The sequence below is a fragment of the Chiloscyllium plagiosum genome, chromosome 17 (genome assembly GCF_004010195.1).
Source record: "Chiloscyllium plagiosum isolate BGI_BamShark_2017 chromosome 17, ASM401019v2, whole genome shotgun sequence".
Lineage (NCBI taxonomy): Eukaryota > Metazoa > Chordata > Chondrichthyes > Orectolobiformes > Hemiscylliidae > Chiloscyllium > Chiloscyllium plagiosum.
The window spans coordinates 22406633-22430657 of NC_057726.1; the positions used below are offsets into that span (position 1 = coordinate 22406633).

Sequence of the window (24025 nt, forward strand, 5' to 3'; positions counted from 1 at the left end):
ACATTCTCCCCGTGTCTGCGTGGGTTTCCTCCGGGTGCTCCGGTTTCCTCCCACAGTCCAAAAATGTACAGGTTAGGTGAATTGGCCATGTTAAATTGCCCGTAGTGTTAGGTGAAGGGGTAAATGTAGAGGAATGGGTCTGGGTAGGTTGCATGTCGGTGTGGACTTGTTGGGCCAAAGGGCCTGTTTCCACACTGTAAGTAATCTAATCTAATCTAAGCAGAAGATAGAAGTTTAAAACAATTGGCAAAATAAGCCAGTGGGAGAGGGAGGAGAAATCTATTGTGATCTGGAATACATTAACTGAAAGGGATGCAGATTCTGTGAAAGAGAAAAGAAAATGCAGGGCTGAGAAAAAGAGGTGGAGAGTGGGCCAAATTCATAATTTTTAAAATCATAACACAGGCATATTGGATGGAATACTCTTCTGCTGTGCTTCATGATTTTGTCTCATTTGAATGATGAATGTTACACCATCATGAAACAGTGAGATGTGCATGGGTGCAGTGAAATCCTATTTTAAAGAAACAGACTATGTAAATAACTTATGTGGAACATGTTTAGGTTGATAAAAGATTGATGAGAAGAGTGTGTTCTGCATTGCTTGACTCTCATTCTGAATGCCCAAAGACATTCAGTTCAGGGGCATGATTACATACTCAATATCTCAGATTGGTCAGCCATGTACAATTTATTGCAAGCCTTTGTTTTAATATGGTTGTACTTTGCAACTTTATATGAAAATTAAAATACTAATATTGAGTAGATAAGGATAAGGATGTTGATATTTTTCCTTGGCATGTTTCTTTTATCAAAGTAAATTGACCATTGACTGTTCAGTTGATTATAGAATCATTAAATTAAATATTTTAATGAACATCATGCGGTGGAGGTTACGAAGATGAAACTAATTAAATATTAAATTAAGATCACATGTAACACAAAGTGAACAGTATGTATTATAAGAAAATACAATGGTGCATCTATTTCTACACTTATTTATATTGAAAGTTATAACACAAAAAAAAGTGAGACGTATGGGTCAGAGTCATGGAACTGCCTACATAAATCTACCTTGGGTATTATGTACACCACATGAACTGTAGGAATTCATTACATCCCACGAAACAATGAAAACGATAAATAGGCGATTTTGACTAATGAGTACCTGGTCAGCAGAACAGGCAGGACATTTATCTGCCACTGCATCAATGCCGAGGCTGTGTTTTCGAGAGCTCAGCTACATTCAGGTCAACAAAGCAGGCTGCTAAATGGGACCAACTCACCAGGTTAAGGCTGGCCAGTAACAAGTCAATGGGTAAAGTGGATAGGGATTAAAATTTCAGAGATTTCCACTGGCCACCTCAGAAAGAATGTCAAACTTATTTTCCCGGCACTGTTGTCCAATTAAAATAATCAATGTATCCCAAGCATCAGTTCCAACATAAACTCACAGCTGGTGTTCTGGGATATTAAACATACCTGAAAATGACAAACTCTTTGGGCACACAACAGTATGGTACCCATTGCATTACTGGGGCTCGTGGGACAGTAGGGGTACAAAACTATTAATGTCTCGTTAACACAAGGCACAAGATAAAATCACCAGCAGGAACTTTTGACATTTATGAGAGATCTGCGATCACTCTTCCATTTAGTTTCTCAGTGATTTTGAAGGATTAAAGTTTCCATAAACTGTACTCACCTCCTCTTTGGAACTTCTGGCAGCTGATCTCTCTGACCTCCACCCCTTCCAGTTTGTATTGTGTTAGAATCATATAGTATTGGGTCAAATTGTCGCTGACGAGGTGCACTGGTGCTGTATAACCCATCTAAAGTCCGTTGTCTTTTTAGGGCACTGTCATATAAACTTTCAAATGGCCGCTGCTGAAGTTGCTGATGGGAGGAGTAGAGTTCCTCTTCACCTTCCTGTGATTATCAAATAACGTGCTTTTAATTGCAGGATTAGCTAATCCAGCTAGTGGTTACGTGATCATTTTTAAAGGTTGTGGCTCTCGGACAGCAGAATATCATAAATAACCATGGTACATAAGTTTAATGAATCTGTGATCTTTTAGGTGTTCATTTTACCAAAGTATAATTTCTTTAGCGGAGGAAGTGACTTCCACTTTGTTAGCTCTTTAATTCATAACAGGATAGATTGAGATCTCTTACTAAATTAATAACACTGCTGAGTAATGGTAGGGAATTTTGACTTTCCAAACATAGACTGGAATTGTCACAGTTTTAAGAGCCTGGGGGAAGGGTGTAGAATTTATGAAGTGTGTACAAGAAAACTTTTTAATTCACTATTTGGATGTACTTACCAGAGAAGGAGCAATGGGGTGGCATGGTGGCTCAGTGGTTAATACTGCTGCCTCACAGCACCAGGGAACCAGATTCGATTCCAGCCTCAGTTAACTGTCCGTGTGGGTTTCCTCTGAGTGCTCTGGTTTCCTCCCACAATCCAAAGATGTGCAGGTTAGGTGAATTAGCCATGCTAAATTGCCCATGGTGTTCAGGGATTGTAGGTTAGATGCATTAGTCAGGGGCCAATGTAGAGTAATAGGGTAGGGGAATGGATCTGAGTGGATTATACTTCGCAGGGTCGGTATGGACTTGTTGGGCCAAAGGCCTGTTTCCACACCATAAGGATTCTTCTTCCCCTGTGAAATACCTGACCTTCTGTTGGGAAACAAGGCAGAGCAAGTGACTGGGGTGTGAATGGTAAAGCACTTTGGGGCAAGTGATCATAATTCTGTTAGTTTTAGAATAGTTATGGAATCGATCAAAAAGTTAAAGCTCTAAATTAAAGTAAGGCAAATTTTGATGGTATTAGACAGGAACTTTCAAAAGTTGTTTGGGGGAGGCTATTTAGATTAGATTCCCTACAGTGTGGAAAGGTCCTTCGGCCCAACCAGTCCAAGCCGAACCTCTGAAGAGTAACCCACCTTCCTCTAATGAATGCGCCTAACATGATGGGCAATTTAGCATGGCCAATTCGCCTAATCTGCACATCTTTGGATGTGGGAGGAAACCGGAGCATCTGGAGAAAACCCACGCAGACACTGGGAGAATGTGCAAACTCCACACAGACAGTCATCTGAGGCTGGAATTGAACCTCAGACTCTGGTGCAGTGAGGCAGCAGTGCTAACCACTGAGCTACCGTGCCACCCCAAATAGGTAAGTCTTGGTTGGGAAGTGGGAGGCCTTCAAAAATGAGAGAATGAGAGTTCAGAGACAGCATGTTCCTGGTAGTGTGAATGGCATGGCTGGTGGGTGTAGGGAATGCTGGGTGACTACAGAAATTGAGGCTCTGATCATATTCATGTATCAAATACAGACAACTGGAATTATTTGAATCCCTAGAGAAGTATAAGGGCAGTAGGAGTATACCTGAGGGAAATCAGGAGGCCAAAAAGGGGGACATGAGTTAGATTTGGCAAATAGAGTTAAGGAGAATCCAAATAGATTCTGTAAGTACATTAAAGGCAAACGAGTAACTAAGGAGACAATAGGGCCTCTTACAGATCAACATGGTCATCTACATGTGGACCACAGGAAATGGGTGAGATACTAAACAAATATTTCACGTCAGTATTTACTATGGAGAATGACATGGAAACTAGGTAAGGTGGGGAAATAAATTGTGATGTCTTGAAAAGATTTTTTTATAGAAAAGGAAGTGATGGAGGTCTGAAAATGCATAAAGGTAGATAATTCCCCTTGACCTGATCAGGTGTTTCCCAGAACTTTGTGAGAAGATAGGAAAGAGATTGCTGGGCCCCTTGATGAGATATTTGTGTCATTGTCAGCCACAGCTGAGGTGCCAGAAGACTGAACGTTGGCTAAAGTGATGTCATTATTTCATAAAGGCTGTAAGGAAAAGCCAGGGAACTACAGAGCAGTAAACCTTATGTCACTGATGGGTAAGATGTTGGAGGGGATTCTGAGAGACAGGAAAGACAAGGACTGATTAGGGATAGTCAACATAGCTTTGTGCAGGGAAATTGTGTCTCACTAAATTGATTGAGCATTTTGAAGAGGTGACAGAAGATTGATAAAGGCAAAGCAGTAGATGTTTATATGGACTTCAGCAAAGTGTTCAACAAGGTTTCGCATGATAGGCTGATTAATAAGGTTGGATCACAAGGGATCCAGGGGGAGCGAGCCAATTGAATACAATATTGGCTTGATGGTAAGAGACACAAGGTGGTGGCAGAGGGTTGCTTTTTGGACTGGAAGTCTGTGACCAGCGATGTGTCACAAGGATCAGTACTAGGTCCACTGCTTTTTGTCATTTATATAAATTATTTGGGATGTGAACATAGGAGGTAGAGTTAGCAGCTGACACCAAAATAGATAGTGGTGTAGTGGACAGTGGGAAAGATTATCTCAGATTTCAAAAGGACCTTGATCAGATTGGCTGATGGGCGGCGGAGTGGCGGATGGAGTTTAATTTAGATAAATGTTAGGTGTTGCATTTTGTTAAGGCCAACTAAGGCAGGACTTATACAGTTAATGTTAGGGCCCTGGAAGACCTAAGGGTGCAGGTGCACATTTCCTTGAAAGTAGAGTTGCAGGTAGACAGGGAGGTGAAGAAGCCGTTTGGCACACTTGCCTTCATTAATCAGAACATTTAATATAGGAGTTGGGATGTCATGTTGCAGATGTACAGGACATTGGTGAGGCCACTTTTACAATACTGTCTACAATTCTGGTCACCCTACTATAGGAAGGATGTTGTTAAACTTGAGAGGGTATAGAAAATACTTACAAAGATATTACTGGATCTGTATGGTTTGAGCTATAGGGTGAGGCTAAACAGGTTGGGGCTTTTTCCTCTGGAGCATCGGAGGCTGAGGGATGACCTCATAGAGGTTTATAAAATCATGAGGGGCATAGATAGGGTGTATAGCCAAGGTCTTTTTCCCAGGGTAGAGGAGTCCAAAACTAGGGACCATACATTTAAAGTGAGAGGGGAAATATTTACCTGAGGGGTAACCTTTTCATGGAGAAGGTGGTGCCTATATGGAATAAGCTGCCAGAGGAAGTACCTGGATGAATACAGGAATAGGAGGAGTTTAGAGGGATATGGACCAAGTGCTGGCAAATGGGACTAGGTCAGACTGAGATGTCTGGACAGCGTGAGCGAGTTGGATGGAAGTGTCTGTTTCCATGCTGTACGACTCTATGATTCTATAAAATAATTTAACTTTCTTCTGCCAAATTTATGGTGGTTGTTTCACTCAAATATTGTTGACTGCAAATAAAGGCAAATAATATACTGTGATATGTTACATTGACAGCTCTGCAATATGAAATCTGACCTGTTGAAATTTCATTGGTTCTTACTTGTGACTACTCCAACTGCTGTAATGAGTTCAATGATTTACTTTTCTATTAGCTATCCCACTTGAACTGTCATAACTATAGAATATTCCATAGGCATACTCAATAGCTATTGGGGTTTGTTATTCAGCCGGAAAAAATGTATGTTGTGTTGAATTTTCCAATTTTTAGCTGTGTTATTTTTGGGTAGCTGTTTCATGGCAGATATTCATGGCCCACAGTGACCTTTCTCACTACTTTGCACTCCTAACTCCATTAATTATGCAAACAGTCTCTTTGTCATCCTTCAAGTGTAATCTCAGGCCAGGACAGGCAAGATTCCCACTACTGCCAGAACTTTTTGGTGTACAAGCCACTGATACTATAGGGAAAGCCCAGCTGCACACGATTCAAGATGCTACAAGGCAAGAACTACCACGCACACTGTCTCCTTAGCAAACTGAAATGTCTCCGAAAGGAAAGCTGGCACTCTCCTTTCGAGATTGGGTTCTGTTGGATGGGGTGGTCCACAGGAGGATGCCAGAGGATGCCAAGGCACAAAACACAGAGAGCGGCTTGGGTTAGTGCTGTCATCTGGTTCAGGTGGAATACACAGCAGTGCAGGAAAAATGACAATGATCTTCTGCATTCCATTATGTTAGATTCCATCATCTTCTCTCTGCTCTGTCACACTCACTCTAACTCTGTCACCACACATAAACCTCAGCAACGCTCATGGACTATCAGCTTCATTATTGTATCCAGCATTCCCATTCTACAGCTCTCAGCCACCTGCCTTCCTGTCTAAAAAAGCTAGGCAATCCACAGAGGTTGATAACCTCCATATAAGTGCTAAGCCAAGAAAGATCAATGGATTGCGTACCAATCAGTTTACATGCTTAATCAGGGCTTCAAAAATGGTGTCATAGCTCAACAGAAGCTTTGGGGTCCTAGAGACCACGTGAATGCCAATACTTCAGGAAGCTAGGTGTTCTACTTTCATTCCTCACTGAGTGACGGTCAGGTTGAGGGGGATATCAGAGGAGTCAGAGGCAGGGAAAGGGGATGTCTTTCAGAAAGTACTCCCTTGCCTTCCATCTTTGTCAGATTGCTGTCAGATTGGGCCAAATGGAGGACTCTATCCCAACCTGGTTAGCAGGTGCAGTCCAGTTGGGAAACAAATCACTTTTGCTGCTTGCCAGGAATGCAGGGAACTGGGGACATGGTGAGTTGAGGTCCTTTATAGCTGTGAATTGACCAGTACAGAATGTCTGCCATGGACTTCCCCACCAGCACTTCATTGGTGATGTGGACAAAAGGGATGAGTATTTTTCAGTGCCAACACTCCCAAATATTTCCCACTAACTCTCTTGCCACTTCAGGGAGGGGAAAACTGTGCTCTATATTTCTTATACATGAATCATAATCTGATCGGTGATATCGCCTACCCTGTACAATTTTGAGTCCGACTGGATTTTTATTCGATTGAAATTAATGCGATGAAACCACGACATTCTGTGGAGTGTGTGTGATCTGCAATCCCTGGTGGAGAAGATGAAATCCATCCTGCCGTCACTTTCATTTTATGTCATTTCTTTACACCACTGACTGCACTTCATTAGTTTTGAAGTGTTTTGGGATGTGTTAAGGTCAAAAAAGATGTTATATAACTGTGAATTCTTTTTCTTTCATCTATCAGGCTTGGATGCCTGCAACTTGTAGAGATATATTCAGGCTTTCAATAATAACACACCAGGTTACAATTTAACATTCATTAAGGAAAAAAATCTGAGTTATAAAAATGGACAGCATTTACCTCTAATTGGTTCACTTCACACTGGATAAGCAGAGCTGCCAATTCTATGTCTTCATTGTAACCATTTTTAAGGGGAACTGATCGATACCCTGGAGAGAATATGAAAAATATGCATTTACTGAATGTTCAAATTCCTGAACATTAAATGACATCAACATTTCAATTATACTGACAAATTGACATCTTACATCAAAACCCCATGGAAACTAATTCATGCACAGTGGGAGCTTGCTTCATATTCAAAACTTTCTAATAGTTTTTATGCAAACCTTACCAAAGTGAAGATTTTCTGCATGTGAAGTAGAACCAGCTCCCTTTCAACTTTCTTTTTATTCATCATGGGGTGTGCACATCATTAGCAAGTCCAGCATTTATCGCTCATTGCTAATTGCCCTAAGCAATATGGTGGAAGTCACCTTCTTGTACTACTGCGAGTCTTGTAGCTGCCTTCCAAAAATAATTGCTGTATTTTGTATTTTTATGGGGAAGTAGCACAATACAGCAATCTCTCCAGAGATAATCACAGATTCTGGAGGCAAATGGCTAGCTGATTATGCACAGTGTCATTGACTGCCTCAACAGTCTGCCATAGTTTTCAAATTTTAATGCATGCAGGCACACTACTCCTGCTCACAGCATGCACAAAGATACAAATTCTAAATCATAGGATAAACAGGATGTTTGTGATACTGCAGTTTGTGGTGAACAGAAATGTCGAGAGATATTAAATTTTTAACAAACTGGATCTGCTGGTCCTAGATATAGTAAAGTTATGATGACATTAGGTTATGTGCAGCATAATTCTCCAGCAACTGATAATGTTGAAAATGCAATTAAATTTATTACTACTGTGTTAATTTGATGAATATATCCAATAAAGATAAATTGTCACCATTATAGACTTGGTCTCATCTTCCATTGCTGTATTCTAACAATAGGAGATCTAAATTTAGCCATAGTAATATTTCACTTTCTTTTTATTCCATCTTTTCATTTTAATGAAAGACTTTGTTCACCAAATTGACTTTGTGTTCACCATAAATTGAAATGCCGCAAAACCTCATTCAAATATTGACAACTAAGCACCATCTCAGATATGTTAAGTAGCAAATATGTTAACTTTGTTCATAAGATAGTTTAAAACATTACTTCATACACTGTTTACATTTGTGTATGCTGAACATGAGCTACAATGAACTGGAATTTTTTCAATCATAAATATAACAAGAAATGCTTCACTGAAACATCAAATGATAGCCCAGCCACGTGTTGCCCTTGAGACATTTCAATGATTGCTTTTCTAAATTTGAACATAAATTAGACTCTTGACAAAGATGTAACATCAGAAATTCATTATACAAAATCATGATAAATTTCAGCGAAACCGCAATGAACTCAAAAATGCAAGTTAGACTGAAGGAAGAATTGAAACAAGGTTACATTACATCAATGGTTTAAATACACATAATTTAAAAAGGTAAGTACAAAACAACCAGGCTAGACAAGAGGCCTCTGCAGATGAACACCTTATTTCAGAATCATTGCTCTTATATAAAAACCTGAGAATGTGTGGAAACCTTGGTGAGATATACCTATTGTGATGGGAGGAACTGCTATTTCCTTTATTCACTCATAAAGCATCTCTGGCTGGGTCAACATTTATATTCAGAGGGCAATTAAGAATCAACCACATTGCTGTGCATCTGAAATCACATGTAGGCCAGACCAGATAAGGATGACAGATGTCCTTCCACAAGGACATTAGTGAACTAGATGGGTTTTCTCAACAATCAACAATATTTTCATGGCCACCTTTAGACCTCTTAATTCTAGATCCTTTATTGAGTTCAAATTCTACCATCTGTCATGGCAGGATTTGAACCCAGGTGCCCAGAACATTAGCTGAGTTTCTGGATTAATAATCTAGTGATAAAACCACTAAATCATTATCTCCCCGTACAATGAGGTGATGTCACATTAAAACTGCAGTCACCAAGGGGGCACAGCTGAAGGATACATTTTCAAGGTTTTTAAAATTAATTCAAACAGCAAATTCTCAGTATTTGTTTTGATTGTGGAGCCATTTTACTTAATTAAAATATAGAATTAATAAACTCATGGGCAAAAATCAAGACTACATGGGCAAATTATTCATGTGTGTTGAAAACTGAGGATACATTCTCCAAGCCTTCTATTCTCCCAGGGTCAAAATATCTAAAATTATCCAAGTTGTGTCCAGCTAAACTATATTATGTTGTCTACTATACAAGACTTATTTCCACTAAAGTTCTGATACGTTGGCACTAACCAGTTTTAATTCCTTTGACAGGAAAAGTGGCATGAGCTAAGAAGTTAGGATCACTGAACATATCCTCTTCATACACGACCAATCTGAGAAAAGCTAAAGAGGGATCTCGAATGACAAATTCCTCATTAGCGTCTTCTGCTCCACACCAAACTGGATTAAGACCATTATCATCTGGAATACAAAAAGAAATGATTTAAATAACTTATCATTCACAAGACACTTTCCTCCAATTATAAAATTAATCTGTATTACTCTTGGCTCATTTCATATATCACAGAATATTACTTTTCACATTGTGGCCTTTTGGCAGCAGTTAAGTGTAGCACAAAGGCATATAATAATGGACAATGCATTACTGAAGTTACATAGCTGCAGTTTAAACACCTGCCTTTCACTAAATCAAAAATATATGCGATTGAGATCTCGTTATTGGATTCACCTTTGCTGTATATAAACAATCACAGCAAGATATTTATACAATTCCACAATCTCTGCATTCTACCAAAACCTCAAAGCCTAAAAAAAACGTACTTTTCTCTTTCAGATTCTGATTGTAATTTTTAATTTGTTCAGGGATATGAGCATCAGCGGCAAGGACAGAATTTGTTGCCATTTCCGAGTTACCCTTTAGAAGGTAATAGTTAGTTGCCTTCCTGTATTGTTACAATCCATGCCACAGAATCACAGAAGTGTTACAGCAGAGGGGGAGGCCATTTGGTCCATCAGCCTGCCCTGACCATTTAAATAAGCATCCTTAACATCTCCTGCTTTTTCCCGCATGTAGCACATTATTTTTATCCAAATAATCATCTAATGCCCTCTTCAATGCCTCAATTGAAACTGCTTCCCCACATTTCCAGGCACTGCATTCCATATCCTAACCACCCACTGAATGAAAACACTTTTTTCCTCACTTCACTCTTTCTTCTTTTGTAGGTCATTTTACATCCATGCCCTCTCATTCTTGCTCCTTTCATAAGTAGGAACAGGATGTTTCTCACTACTCCATCCAACCCACTCTTCAATTGGAAAATCTCTCTCAGATCACCTCTCAGCTTTTCTCTTTCCAAGGAGTTCAAATTCTTCAATCTATTCTCATTACTGCAGTTCTTTATTCCTGGAACTATTCTTGTAAACCACTTCTGCCCTCTTTCCAATACGTTTTCATTTTTCTTATAATGTGGTGGCCACAAGTGTACACAAATACTCCAGTTGAGGTCTGACAAGTATCTTATGCAAGTTCAAAATCACATCTTTTACTCTATTCCTCTCTTAATAAAGATAATAATGCTATGTGCTTGAGCAACTACTCTTACTACATGTCCTACAGCTTCAATGTTCTGTACACGCATACATCCACCTCCCTCTGCTCCCGACCCCATTTAGAATTGTACCCCCATTTTATATTGTCTTTCAATGTTCTTCCTATCAAAATGTATCACTTCACATTTTTCTGCGTTGAAATTCATCTGCCCAGTCTGCCCAATTATCTATGTCCTTCTGGAGTTCCACACTGTTCTCCTCACAGTTTTCAATTCTTCAAATGTTTGACATATTTGTAAACTTTGAAATTGTCCCCCTCATTCCAAGATCTAGGTAATTATTTTGACCCTAGAGTTTGCTCTGACAGCTCTCCCCAAATTCAGTCTGAGGGCCCTCCACATGCCTTTATCCCACTCTCACCTGATTCCTTTCTCCCTGTCCCATTCTGATAGGTCTCACCACCAATCCCCTCCCACCATTACATTTCTGAGCAGTTGAGTGAGGTGACAGTGTTTGGAAAGCACAGTTGTAGATGGTTCAACAGAGTGTGAAGATGGCGAAGGGAGTGAAGGTGATGGAACGGGGGACAATCATGCAGGCTGCTTTTTCAGGTTTGAATATTTGACAGCTATAGCCTCTGGCACACAGAATCATCTGAGGTTGTAGAATATTTCACGATGTATTTTAAAGCACAATCGGGACTAATTCAATATGTTGCTGAGGTGATTTTATCCAAACGTCAAGGAAAGTCATTCATAATGAAATTAAAAATAAGGCAAAAACATCAACAGCCTAATTAGTGAAATAATTTTTGACCCAAACATACTTATCACTACTGTTTTGAACTTCTTATTCTCATTCTCAGCTCCACACAATTCTACTTCTACAAAAGGACAAACTATACTCCTGCAAGGTTTGGGTAGATGACGGGCACCAAGAAGCTGCAAAGACAATGAGAACAATAAACAGATTATGCAAAAATCCAACCAAGAGTATTGTAAAATAAAATACATGGGGCTTTTGAAGTGCAGTGATAGCACCCCTGCCTCTTAATAACACCGTCTGGGTTCAAGTCCTATCTATGCTGGAGGTTTGTCATAATATATCAAAACAGGTTCATCAAAATAACTATCACAGGGTAACATGCTAACAAGAATGGAACTTAAAACAGCAATCAAGCCCTCAGATTGATTCTGGTCAATGTGACTTCACTCAGCCAGGATGATGCTGAAAATGATGCAATTGGCTTCAACATCCCACACGTAGGAAGGATCAAACTGTAAATGGAGTTTCTGATTGTGAGTAGGTGCGTTTTAAAATAATAGGGTGTTGTGGTGCAGTAGCAGTCCATACTCTGGGCTGGACGGTCTGAGTTTGTGATCCTCAATGTGCACCATAGCATGATGAAGCAGGTCAATTAAAATAACAAAAACATGAGGATGCAGAACTACTTAATATCTGCTGCAAAGAATGATTTATACAACCACCCAATGACCATCATTACTAATGATGGGAGTGCAATTGCTTCCAAGGGCATCTTCTGAAGTAATACAGTTTCACTTGAATACATCACATTTTGTAACTTTGACTAATGCCATTTCACTCTTTACGATTGACTAAGAATGAATAATGATGCCACAGCTTTTGCATGATTATAAGGCATCTTTCAATGTGCAGAAACACTAATGTATTCATGTACTATCATGTGATATTACTCTGGAATCAGAAGAACTCTGCCTATAAGGCTACATAAGTAGAGTTCTGTCTCATTGATGAGGTTAATAATGACACTGCGGAATGGGTGGTTAGGATATGTGAACGATGCATTAAAAATAGACCATCTTGAATCACTCCATCCAGTAAGACATATTTGAATATTAAATATTTTAGAAAACAGGTTCTAACTATAGCCTAGAATAATACATCATAGAAAGTGGCTGTATAGTTCTCTCAGATGGTGCAAGCTCTTTGAAAGTGCTTTACAATTAGACTCACTCTCCCAGTTGTTTTGTATATTCATACTTTTCATGGGTGAGGATGTCATTAACTCTTCGCAGTAAGGTTGCTCATCCCTAATTGTCCTCAAGAAGGTGACTGTCTTTCCTGACTTATTGCTGAAAATGTGTTGCTGGAAAAGCGCAGCAGGTCAGGCAGCATCCAAGGAACAGGAGAATTGACGTTTCGGGCATGAGCCATTCTTTCAAGCTTATGCCCGAAATGTCGATTCTCCTGCTCCTTGGATGCTGCCTGACCTGCTGCGCTTTTCCAGCAACACATTTTCAGCTCTGATCTCCAGCATCTGCAGTCCTCACTTTCTCCTCTTTCCTGACTTATTGCCCTGCAAATGTTAATGCTGCATAAATATTTATCCAATTTATTTAGAAATTTACCATTAGCCCTGCTTGCTCCCCTCTCTTGACAAATTTGATAATACATTGCTATGTTTGGTATCCCAGGACTATCTTATAATGTTTTATAAAACGGAGGAGCAGAAAGCAAAACACCTTAAGTGTGTCATGACCATAGATCAAAACTCCAGGTCAGAGCTATTGGATATATTGAAGCTGTATTATTTCTGAAGATGCCCTTGGAAGCAATTGCATTCCCATCAATAAGTAATGAAGGTCATTGGGTGGTTGTGAAAATCATTCTTTCAGCAGATATTAGATGGTTCTGCATCTTTATGCTTTAGTTATTTTAATCAACCTGCTTCATCATCTTATGATGCACATTCAGGTTAGACCAGATACAAACCCAGACCTTCTGCTCCAGAAGCATGGACACTGCCATTGCACAACAAGACCCTATTATTTCAAAACAAATCACATCACAATCAGTAACTCCAGTTATAGTTTGATCCTTCCTACGTGTGGGATATTGAAGCCAACTGGCTGTCAAAAGAGGGCAAAACAACTGTAGATATACATTCAGTGGCTGTCTAGAATAGTAAGAGAGAGATCCTAGAATGTCAAGCCTAACAGGGTGACAAGGAAGCTACAAGTGGATGGACTTAAAAGGGGAGAAATACACTGTAAACTGAACAGTCATATCCTGGAGATATCACAGATTGTAAACTGAGCAAGAGTTATGGCTTGAGTCTTCCTCTCTGAACAATAGGATTTCTGTTCAGTTCAACACTGTGTGTCCTTATGGAAGAAAGTGCATTGTTGAGTTGGGGTACCAGCCTGGGTTTGAGCACTAAGTCATAGTCAAAGAACCACCCACTGCACTGCAGGTAGATTTTTCTCTTGCTATGTGTGCAAGAAATCAGCTTGCCAGCAAGTCAGTCAAAAGGAAACAGATCAAAAAGATTTCAATTAAACCTCAAAAGTTCAGAATTGATTATTTGATTATCAACACTTCACTATCTATTCTTCACAACCAACCCAGAGATTAAACTGTGCATCTTTTAAGTTAATTTTGAACTCACTTCTCATTTTTAATGTCAGCATGTGCGTTGTGTTTTCATTTATTTTCATGTTTACCAACTAATAAACTAACTCTTTGTTATCTTGAGAAAGCCTGATTAAATTGGCTCCTTTTAAAACATAAATATTTGGTTTTGGAATGGTATCCATAAGGATGAGCATCCTCTGTAAATTAACCAGTTCATGCCTCTTTACCTCAGAGACTGACAATTTTGGGTATCCTATCTGCAACTATAGTAATTTGAGAAATCTTACCTGGGATCTGGTCATGATAAGTGCTTAAGGACAAGAGGAAACTTGTTGCATCCTTTAGAAATGATGCCAGGAGCTAGGTGGTTACTCCTGAAACTGGCTGGTTGGCTACCCTAGTTTTTGTTCTGCTTGTTTGTATGTTATTATCGAATTTTGAATGACACAATAGGTCCCAAATTGGACTGAAAATTCCTTACTTTAATTTTCACAGAAAATGGTCGGTGCTGTATTGAGTTGTCACTCCTCAGAGATTCAGGCTGCAGCACATAACCAGTTCTTCCATTCATACAAAACAAAGCTTGATTCAGTTGCATTGGTTTATCTGTAACAGAAAAATTGAAATGGTTTGTTGAATCACAGTGCTGGGTGTAAAGACATCCCCAAAACCCTGAAATTGTTCTCTCTCAGCTATTGTGTGTTTCTAAGAGGACCAACACTATTCCAAGAAAATCAGGCACTTGCCTAGACAGCATCAGGTGAACACACAGTAGGTAGATATCCCATCCAATTAGAGGCCAGCACTTCTCCAAGACCAGCAGCACTACCGGGAGTGGTGATCATTCAGATTAGATTAGATTCCCTACAGTGTGGAAACAGCCATTTGGTCCAACGAAGAGTAACCCACCCAGACCCATTCGCCTTCCCTACATTTACCTCTGACTATGGGCAATCTAGCATGACCAATTCACCTGATATGCACATCTTTAGATTGTGTGAGGAAACCTACGCAAACACGGGGAGAATGTGCAAACTCCATGCAGACAGTTGCCCAAGGCAGGAATTGAACCAGGGTCCCTGGTGCTGTGAGGCAGCAGTGCTAACCACTGAGCCAAGGTGTCACCCATTTCTAACACTAGACTAGGGGCCACGGGAGGAACTGGAGATGGATCCCGAGATAAAGGTTAGTCTGGGAAACCTTGGAGTAACAGAGAGGCAGGCTGAGGAGAGAGGGATAAGAAAGAAATGAAGTTCAGGGGCGAGGAGTGGCTTTCAGCAGGTCCTTGATCAGGCACAGAGTGCCTTTCAATAAATGGGCCCCCAGGTGCAGTGGGAAAGACCACAGTCTAGGGTCCATCTGCTGAAATTAAATGGGGGTCCGCCATTTAGTTATCGGATTCTCCCAGAGCCTCAAATGCATGTAAATATATTGTAGATGTAAGAGATGTCTTTGGTTTGTTGGATAGAATCAAACTCCAATGTTTGTTTGCTTCCTTGATATGCTACTGTACATAACTGAACTGTGTTTGTGACTGTGCGTGTGTAATATAGATATAATATATATAAAGATATTTTTAATCAATGAAGCATGTTTTTGAAATAAAAAAAGGGCCTCCATCAACATTACCATGGTTCCATTTGCAGCTTCCCCCAACGGCACATTCCCCACCTCCTGCTGGTAAATAAATGGAGGTAGCTACTGAAAGGCCTCCATTGGCCTATAGGCAGGATGGCAACCTTTTAGCCTTTCCATCTACCACCCATTCACAAGGGAGACAGGGAGGCGGTGGGGCCCTTATGCTGCCCTCACCTGCCCAAATGTAGCTGCATGGAGCCGGGATGTGTTCGGAGGGGCAGGGGTGATTATAATTCTGGCCCTTTCTTTGGAACTTTGAGAATGATTTCCAAACACAGTTATGCAAAAGTTGTGAAAGCCATATAACAAAACATGGAATGAGAAAAGTTAATTCACTCCATCAATCTCGTCTGTCATGTCTAATTTACACTCTCATTCAATATCATAATGGAGCTGAGTAATCAAGTAAAACAGTTGAAAATTAAAATTTCTCCTTCTTCCCAAGAAATGCAAAACGAAGATCCAAGCTCTGAAGCTTAAATGATACAATTCAGAATAATAAACAGTGATGTGATGCACTGCATGACTGATATCTCCAAGTATATCTGGTATTACCAATGCACTTCCCAAACACAACAGAGAGAGATGTGATAGAATATTTGACCACGATTCTTAACCTGAAATCTTGGGTTTCCAATTATGTAAAAAATATTACTTAGGCTCATGTCCATATCATCTCAGAACCTTCAATTTTGATTTTCTGCTTCGAATCCATTTTCACTTACTTATGAAATTACTTTTTTTTTCCAGCAGATGGCCTTAATTTAACTCATGATAGAATTATTGGAGACGATTATACTAAGTATTTTGCTTCAAAAGAACATTTTGCAGGTCTACGAATAAAGAAAAGGGGAGCTGGACTATTGGACAGCTCTTTCAGAGAGCTTGTAATGACCCATCCGACTGAATGACATTGTTTTGGTTGCCTCTGCACCAGCAGTGCAAATCTTTCAAAAATACAAAAGCAGCACAGAATCTTTTCTTTGCAAAGTTTCAATTTGGTGAGACAGGTTATTCACATTAAGCAATTTTGAAATTAAGATAACTCATGGGTTCTTGTGGTGCAATGGTAGTGTCTCTAGCTCTGAACCAGGAGGCCTGTACTCATGTTTCACTTGCTCCAGAGCTGTATCACAATATCTCTGAACAGGATGATTGGAAAATATCTTCAGATAAGTCATCTCCGCATCCTGGGTCTGACACCCCAAGTTTGGAAGGTGCTGTCCAGTTCCTTGTAAAATGGTACATAACCCAAGTTCAATTCTCATATTGATTGAGTTTACCACAAAGGTCCTTCCTTCTTAACCTCTCCCCTTGACTGAGGCATGTTGACCCTCAGGTCAAACCATCAGCAGTCATCTTTCTAATGACAGTGCAACCCTCTGGGACTATGGTGACTTTATAGCTGCAGATTGCAGATCTATTCTGTTGTTATTGTGTCCATAACAATGCAAGGGTTACATGGCCTTAGGTAAGGACAAAGGTAGGACTCTTGTTGTACAGCAAGTAGTGTCCCTATCCTCGAGTTTGAAGGTCTGTGCTCAAGACCCGCTTGGCCCAGTGGGGCTGTGATAATAGGCAAGAGTGGAAACTCCATCTAGAGGTTGTTGTCTGCAAAGACATTTCAGATTTTAGTATCAAAAATGAAATAATTTTAAAATCTTCACTGTAAGCAACAAGGATGTCTTGTAGCACAGTGGGCAACAGCTGTACCTCTGAGCAGGAGGTTCTAGGTTCAAAAGGCTTGATAGCCACAGAAAGTCCTATTCATAACTGGGCCAAACAGTTGATTATCATCCTGGGACTCCTTCTGTACGCCTAGGCATGTGTTAAGATTACAGGAGGCTTTTGATCAGCTATGCTTAATGTGGAGTGGCACCTCTCAAGCCAATTAGCCTGCGGCTTCATGCTGGTGATGTGTTCCTGGAAATGACAGCTATGGGAACAAATGTAAGTGTTGTCTGCCTCATTCATGTCTCAGTAAGTGATATACTCTGAAGACTACTGAATATTTTATCAATATTTTGAAAACAATGTGCAATGGCAACATGAAAAGTTTATCTTAACTGTGAATTATGACATATTTCTTACTCTTGTTGTGAACAGCATTAAGATTAATGTTAGGAAAGTGGAATTAGGTTAGAGTATCAGCCACAATCTTACTGAATGGTGGAAAGAGCTTGTGGACTGCATTGATTATTCCTACTTCCATGTCATATGTGCTTATTCTCAGTCAAAATAGGCTCTTTGAACAGATTGCTTATAGCACAGAAGGAAGTCATTTGTTCCAGTGCATCAGTGCTGCTTCTTTGCACGGATAACTCACATATCCCCACTCCCATGTCATTTGTCTCTAGTCCTTCATTTCTTTTTTCTCCTTAAATAATTAGTCAATTCTCTTTTGAAAGCCATAGTTGAGTCTGCCTCTACTACACACTCAAACAGTGCACTCCAGATCCGAGACACTCACTTGAAAGGTTGATTAGTTATAATGCACGTTTCGTCAACGTGAATTCACAGTAACACAATTGACAAACTGGGGAGGTTGTTTCTACAGCACGAACTTTGAAAACATGTGTTGGCTGTAACATGATTACCGCACCAACACTTTAAACCCTACTTCTAAAGCATGATTTTTCTGTAATGCGGGGTTGCACAAGAATGCAACCATCACCTTATAGAAGAACTGGCTGTATTTAAAAAAAAGCATAACCTCATGTCATCAGCGTTTCCTTTACCTACATTCTAAAATCAATGTCTTCTGTTTTTCGATCAGATTACTTACATGTGGAAACAGGCCCTTCGGCCCAACAAGTCCACACCGACCCGCCACCCACACCCACATACCTAACACTATGGGCAATTTATTATGGCCAATTCACCTAACCTACACATTTTTGGACTGTGGGAGGAAACTGGAGCAAACCCACGCAGACACGGGGAGAATGTGCAAACTCCACACAGTCAGTCGCCTGAGGCGGGAATTGAACGTGGGTCTCTGGCACTGTGAGGCAGCAGTGCTAACCACTGTGCCACCGTGCCACCCACCTTGTAACAATTGGAATAGTTCTTCTCTATCTACATTGTCCAGAACCCTCACAATTTTGAATAACTTTTGTGAAATTCTTCCCGCGAAGAAAAATTGTCCCAGCTTCTCTAATCTATTCATGTAACTGAAGTTCTTTATCCCTGGAATTATTTTCATTATCATCCTACATTGTTGCTGATACCTTCACTTCCTTTCTAAAATGGGGAACCAAACATTAAACACAATCGTCCAGTTGATGCTGAACCACTGTTTTATACACATTTATCCTAATTTCCTTCCTTTTGTACCTGGTCTGTCAGCAGAAAGGCAGTGGAAATATTTAAATTTTACATTGTTATACATTTACATTATTTGTAATAATATTTTTGATACATTTTGGTGCAGCAAGCACTTAAGCAACATTACTGTTTTCTATTGAGGAGGTTCTCTCTCAAGCAATTCAAACTGGCTTTATGTTAATTTATCATTAGGCATGATTTTGTTGGATTATCTGTGCTGCTCCTAAATTACATTAACTGAAATCTGACATTATTAGCATAATCTAGGAGAAAGTGAGGACTGCAGATGCTGGAGATTGGAGCTGAAAATGTGTTGCTGGAAAAGCGCAGCAGGTCAGGCAGCATCCAAGGAGCAGGAGAATCGACGTTTCGGGCACGAGCCCTTCTTCAGGAAGAAGGGCTCATGCCTGAAACGTCGATTCTCCTGCTCCTTGGATGCTGCCTGACCTGCTGCGCTTTTCCAGCAACACATTTTCAGCTCATTATTAGCATATTCACAATCCTGCATGAAAGACAATACATGTGAATTTCCTGCATTTAGGTCTAGTGTAATTAAACGTAAGTTTATTACAGGTACATCAGGACCTAAAGTCACTGATTTCTGATGTCCTTTGATACTTCTTACAAACATCTTCATTGCTTTAATGCCACAACACTTTGGGCCAAAATAACTCAAGTGGTTAATTATAGAAAATATCAAGTACCTGGTGTTTGAAAATTTAGGGCTGCCATTTGGGATCCATGTTGCCAGAGGACAATTGGGTCATAGTTTGAAGAATCAATGCGTTGACCTTTGGGGTAAATTCTGGAGAGTTGCTTGCGGTTATATTCTCGAAACTCTTTTGACTTTTGTTTGAGGATGGTATCCACCTTGTTCTCTGCAAATGATCTGATTTCTTTGTAATCAATGTTGTCTTTTGCTGAAAGAGAGATATTACCTTTACTGAGTAATTGTTAATTTTGTCTTTTGTGTTTTACAATCCGATAGTTATAATTCTGCATCTGTGCAATTAGAATGGTGATCACACATATTATAGTATTAGCTGAGCTTTCGTCAAGAATCATTATAAATTCACTGTATAAATTCATGATTGTTGCCGGGTTAGTTTGAAATAGTGTGAAATATCAGGTAAACAATTCTGATGGGACAACAGCTTTGTTTCTGCATAAATGGGAAGGTGAGACATCATTGTTACAAATCTATCAAATAGATTTGGTTGCATAGAAGGAAAATTACCATTTGGAAAAAATTCTCGAGACTTGGCTGGTCTGCAATAAACAACTAAATCAGATAATTCTTTGGCAATCTGTTGTTTCTTCTCCATTTCATTTTGATTCTTCTCCTGTCAAAACAAAACTGGAATTATTTTTTGTTCCCTCTCATGGAAATTCAAAATTTTGTGATATGTATATAACTTCATTTACACGTTCAGCCACAAAATTATTCTGTATTTTACTTTTCTTTTAACTGTATTGTGAATACAAGAAGCTCGAATGCTTAACATGTGTGCATGTATCTGTGAGGATTTATTTTAGGTGGCAATAGAGTGTATCTTCACAGTACTTATAAATTCCTTTTTGGGGGGGATTCTGCAATATTTGAACATGAATGTACAATGCAACAAATGAGTCAACATGATCAAAGCATTGGACCAAAAGAAAGACAGCTCATTGTTAGTGATCATAAATGGCTTATTTTCAGTTTGATCTGATTCTATTTTGAAATAAAAATGGAGTGGTATGGTGACCCAGTGGTTAGCACTGCTGCCTCATAGCAGGGACCCAGTTTCGATTCCAGACTTGGATGACTGTCTGTGTGGAGTTTGCACATTCTCCCTGTATTTGTGCAGGTTTCCTCCAGGTGCTCAAGTTTCCTCCCACAGTCCAAAGATGTGCAGGTTAATTGATTGCCCAGGCTAAATTATCCATAGTGTCCAGGGATGTGCAGGCTAGGTGGATTAGCCATGGGAAATGCAGGGTTACAGGGATGTGGTGGGTCTGGGTTGGTGCGGACTCATTGGGCTGAATGGCTTGCTTCCACGCTGTAGGCATTCTATTGTATTAACAAAAAGTAAATATTTTGCCTGCGACATACCTGTACGAGCTTTTTCTGAGAGCACTGTACCACTTCATGGTACCATGAAAACATTTCTTCCAATGAATTTGTAGCAACATCAAGAGGTGGTGCATCCGGGGGCACTTTTGGTTGAATAGTAAACATGAATGCCATTCCCAGCTTCCCATTTGTCTGTTTGACTATTTTTAAAGCAAAGAAACATTTCAACTCTCACAATATCCTTCCAAGCTATTAAAACAAATAAATAAAGACAAATAAACAAATTACTTTGGTTAGGTCACAGCTGGAGTATTGTGTGGAGTTCTGGTCACTTCACTTTAGGAAGGATATGATGGCACTGGCGGGGGTGCAAAAGAGATTCACCAGGGTGTTGCCTGGGATGGAGTATTTTAGCTATGAAGAGAAGCTTGACAGGCTTGTGTTGTTTTCTTTCGAGAAGGCTGAGTGTGGCCCTGTTTGAGGTCATTAAGGTCATGAAGGGCTTGCACAAGGTGGATACAAAGCAGCTGTTGCCCTTAGTGGAAGGGTCAATAACAAGAGCACACAATTTAAAGGGAGTTTGAGGAAATATGTAGAGGGTAGCGGGAATCTGGAATGGAGTATCTGGGATGGTAGTTTAGGTGGAAAACCTCACAACCTTTAAAAAACACTTGGATGAACATTCAATGTCATTGTATTAAAGTGCAGGAAAGTGTGACTAGTGTAGATTTAGTGTAATTTTGTCATTGCAGATGCAATAGGCAAAAGGGCCTCTTCTGTTCAGTATCATTCTATGATTCTGCAAAACAATCAGATTATTTCATCAAGTTACCCATCACACAGCTCGAACATACCGACTGAACACTTGGCTAGTTCCACAATTCCTCTGCATATTACTCCTAGGGGGTTATCTTCTGTTATCTGAACAATAAAATAAACAAATAAACTCAAGGATTACACCTCCAAATGGAATAAAACCAGGTTGAGAGTATTATTATTAGAAACTGTTTGAGGTTAGACTATAAAGATGATGAAATAGCAGCAATGGAAATAAATCAATTGAAATAAATAAATAGAATGATCCTGTGGTGGTTGTAACGAGATCAGCCAGGTGGATGGCATAGAATATGAGTTCCCTGATTGGGGCTGTTAATCTGGTCCAATCAGGGAGCCTTGGCTGACAGATATAAACAGGAGTGTTGTACTCTATGCACTGATTCTGATGTAATTGGACTGTCTTGTATGTATTTGTTACTGTTACGTTTGCAACGACTGAAAGTGGGATGTGAGGCTTGTCCTCATTACCCTGAAAACTAGTTGAATGGCGGGTTTGGGGTCTGGCTTTGCTGCTCCCCTCCCTTGTAGATTGTTGTTTCTCTGTATGCAGCTGTTTTTGTTAATTGTTTGTCAACTGTACTGTTTAACAAAATATAATAAACAGATAAAAAATAGACAGGAGTGTCAGAGGTTCTGTTCACTCTGAGAGCTGGCTCTGAGGGAGCTGGATCAAGAATCTTTCACGTGTAAATAAAGGCTGACTTGGTGATGGGATACTGGACCCTCTGGAATTATTTCAGCTCCATTCTCAGGAAAACACTGGCATACTTGAACAGATTATTCAACCCATAACTAAATATGATTTATGAACATCTAATTTACAAGATCTGGACAATATCCAAGCTTGCGACGACAGTGGCAAGTAACATTCGTGCCACACAAATGCCAGACAATGACCATCACCAATAAGAGACATTCTAACCACCACCCCCAACATTCAATGGTATTGAATCCCCCACTGTCAACATCCTTGGAGTTGCCACTGACCAGAAACTCAACTGGACTCACCACATAAGCACAGTGACTACAAGAGCAGATCAGAGACTAGGGATACGGCAGCTAGTAACTCACCTCCTGACACCCCAAAGTCTATCTGCCATCTATGAGGCACAAGTCAGGAGTGTGAAGGAAGACTCCTCACTTGCCTAGATGGTTGCTGCCCCAACAACACTCAAGAAGCTTGACACCATCCAGGACAAAGCAACCCGTTTGATTGGCACCACTTCCACAAACATTCAATCTCTCCGTCACCGGTGCTCAATAGCAGCAGTGTGTACTATCTATAAGATGCACTGCTGAAATTCACCAAAGATCCTTAGACAGCACCTTCCAAACCCATAACCACTTCTATCAAAAGGACAGGAGCAGCAGGTACTTGGGAACACCACTACCTGCAAGTTCCCCTCCAAGACACTCACCACCCTTTCTTGGAAATATACCACTGTTCCTTCAGAGGCGTTGGGCCAAAAGCCTGGAATTCCCTCCCTACTAGCATTGTGGACCACAGTGATTCACAAAGACAGTTCACCACCACCTTCTCAAGGGCAAATAGGGATGGGCTATCAATGCGAGCCAGCCAGTGACGCCCAAGTCCCACAAATGAATAAAAAAAACTTACAAACTCAATCTCACACAGGGATGCAATTTTAAATACCCAATATAGCAACATTTCCTGTACACTTACAAATGGCTGCTTTATATTGTCTTGCACTGTGTTCTGACGTGTGCATAAATTAACTTGCATTTGGACTCAGCAATGAAATCTGTTCGCACCCCAGGGACTGTCTGTAAACACAATTACTGAACAAATAAAACATACCTGGTTGCTAAATTCTTCCTGGCTTTCAGCAGGTATTTCTTCCACATAATTGGCTGGAAAATACTTTTGTATTTGGTCTCCGTAATCTCCTTTCCACCTAAACATAGCAGATATACAGAGTTATAGAATTTCGTCTGAATAGCTATTGCTTTAACATTTTCCTAGCATTGGGCTTATTGAATGAAAAGTCTCAGAATGAAAGGAGGATGGTTTTCACTCAGAAGGTAGTGAAT

The 24025-nt window shown here is 40.0% G+C and overlaps 1 protein-coding gene across 1 annotated transcript in view; it reads right to left on the bottom strand.

Annotated features, from left to right (window-relative positions):
* The window catches only part of plcg2 (phospholipase C, gamma 2), a 203346-nt gene that overhangs the window by 3863 nt on the left and 175458 nt on the right, over positions 1-24025 (bottom strand). The window contains exons 22-31 of the mRNA XM_043706657.1: positions 23793-23889; positions 21991-22057; positions 21176-21336; positions 20318-20423; positions 19785-20000; positions 14597-14721; positions 11546-11660; positions 9457-9627; positions 7149-7237; positions 1706-1929 (exon numbers count right to left, since the gene is read on the bottom strand). Of these exons, the coding sequence (XP_043562592.1) occupies positions 1706-1929; positions 7149-7237; positions 9457-9627; positions 11546-11660; positions 14597-14721; positions 19785-20000; positions 20318-20423; positions 21176-21336; positions 21991-22057; positions 23793-23889 (1371 nt within the window). The remainder of the gene's footprint in view (positions 1-1705; positions 1930-7148; positions 7238-9456; positions 9628-11545; positions 11661-14596; positions 14722-19784; positions 20001-20317; positions 20424-21175; positions 21337-21990; positions 22058-23792; positions 23890-24025) is intronic.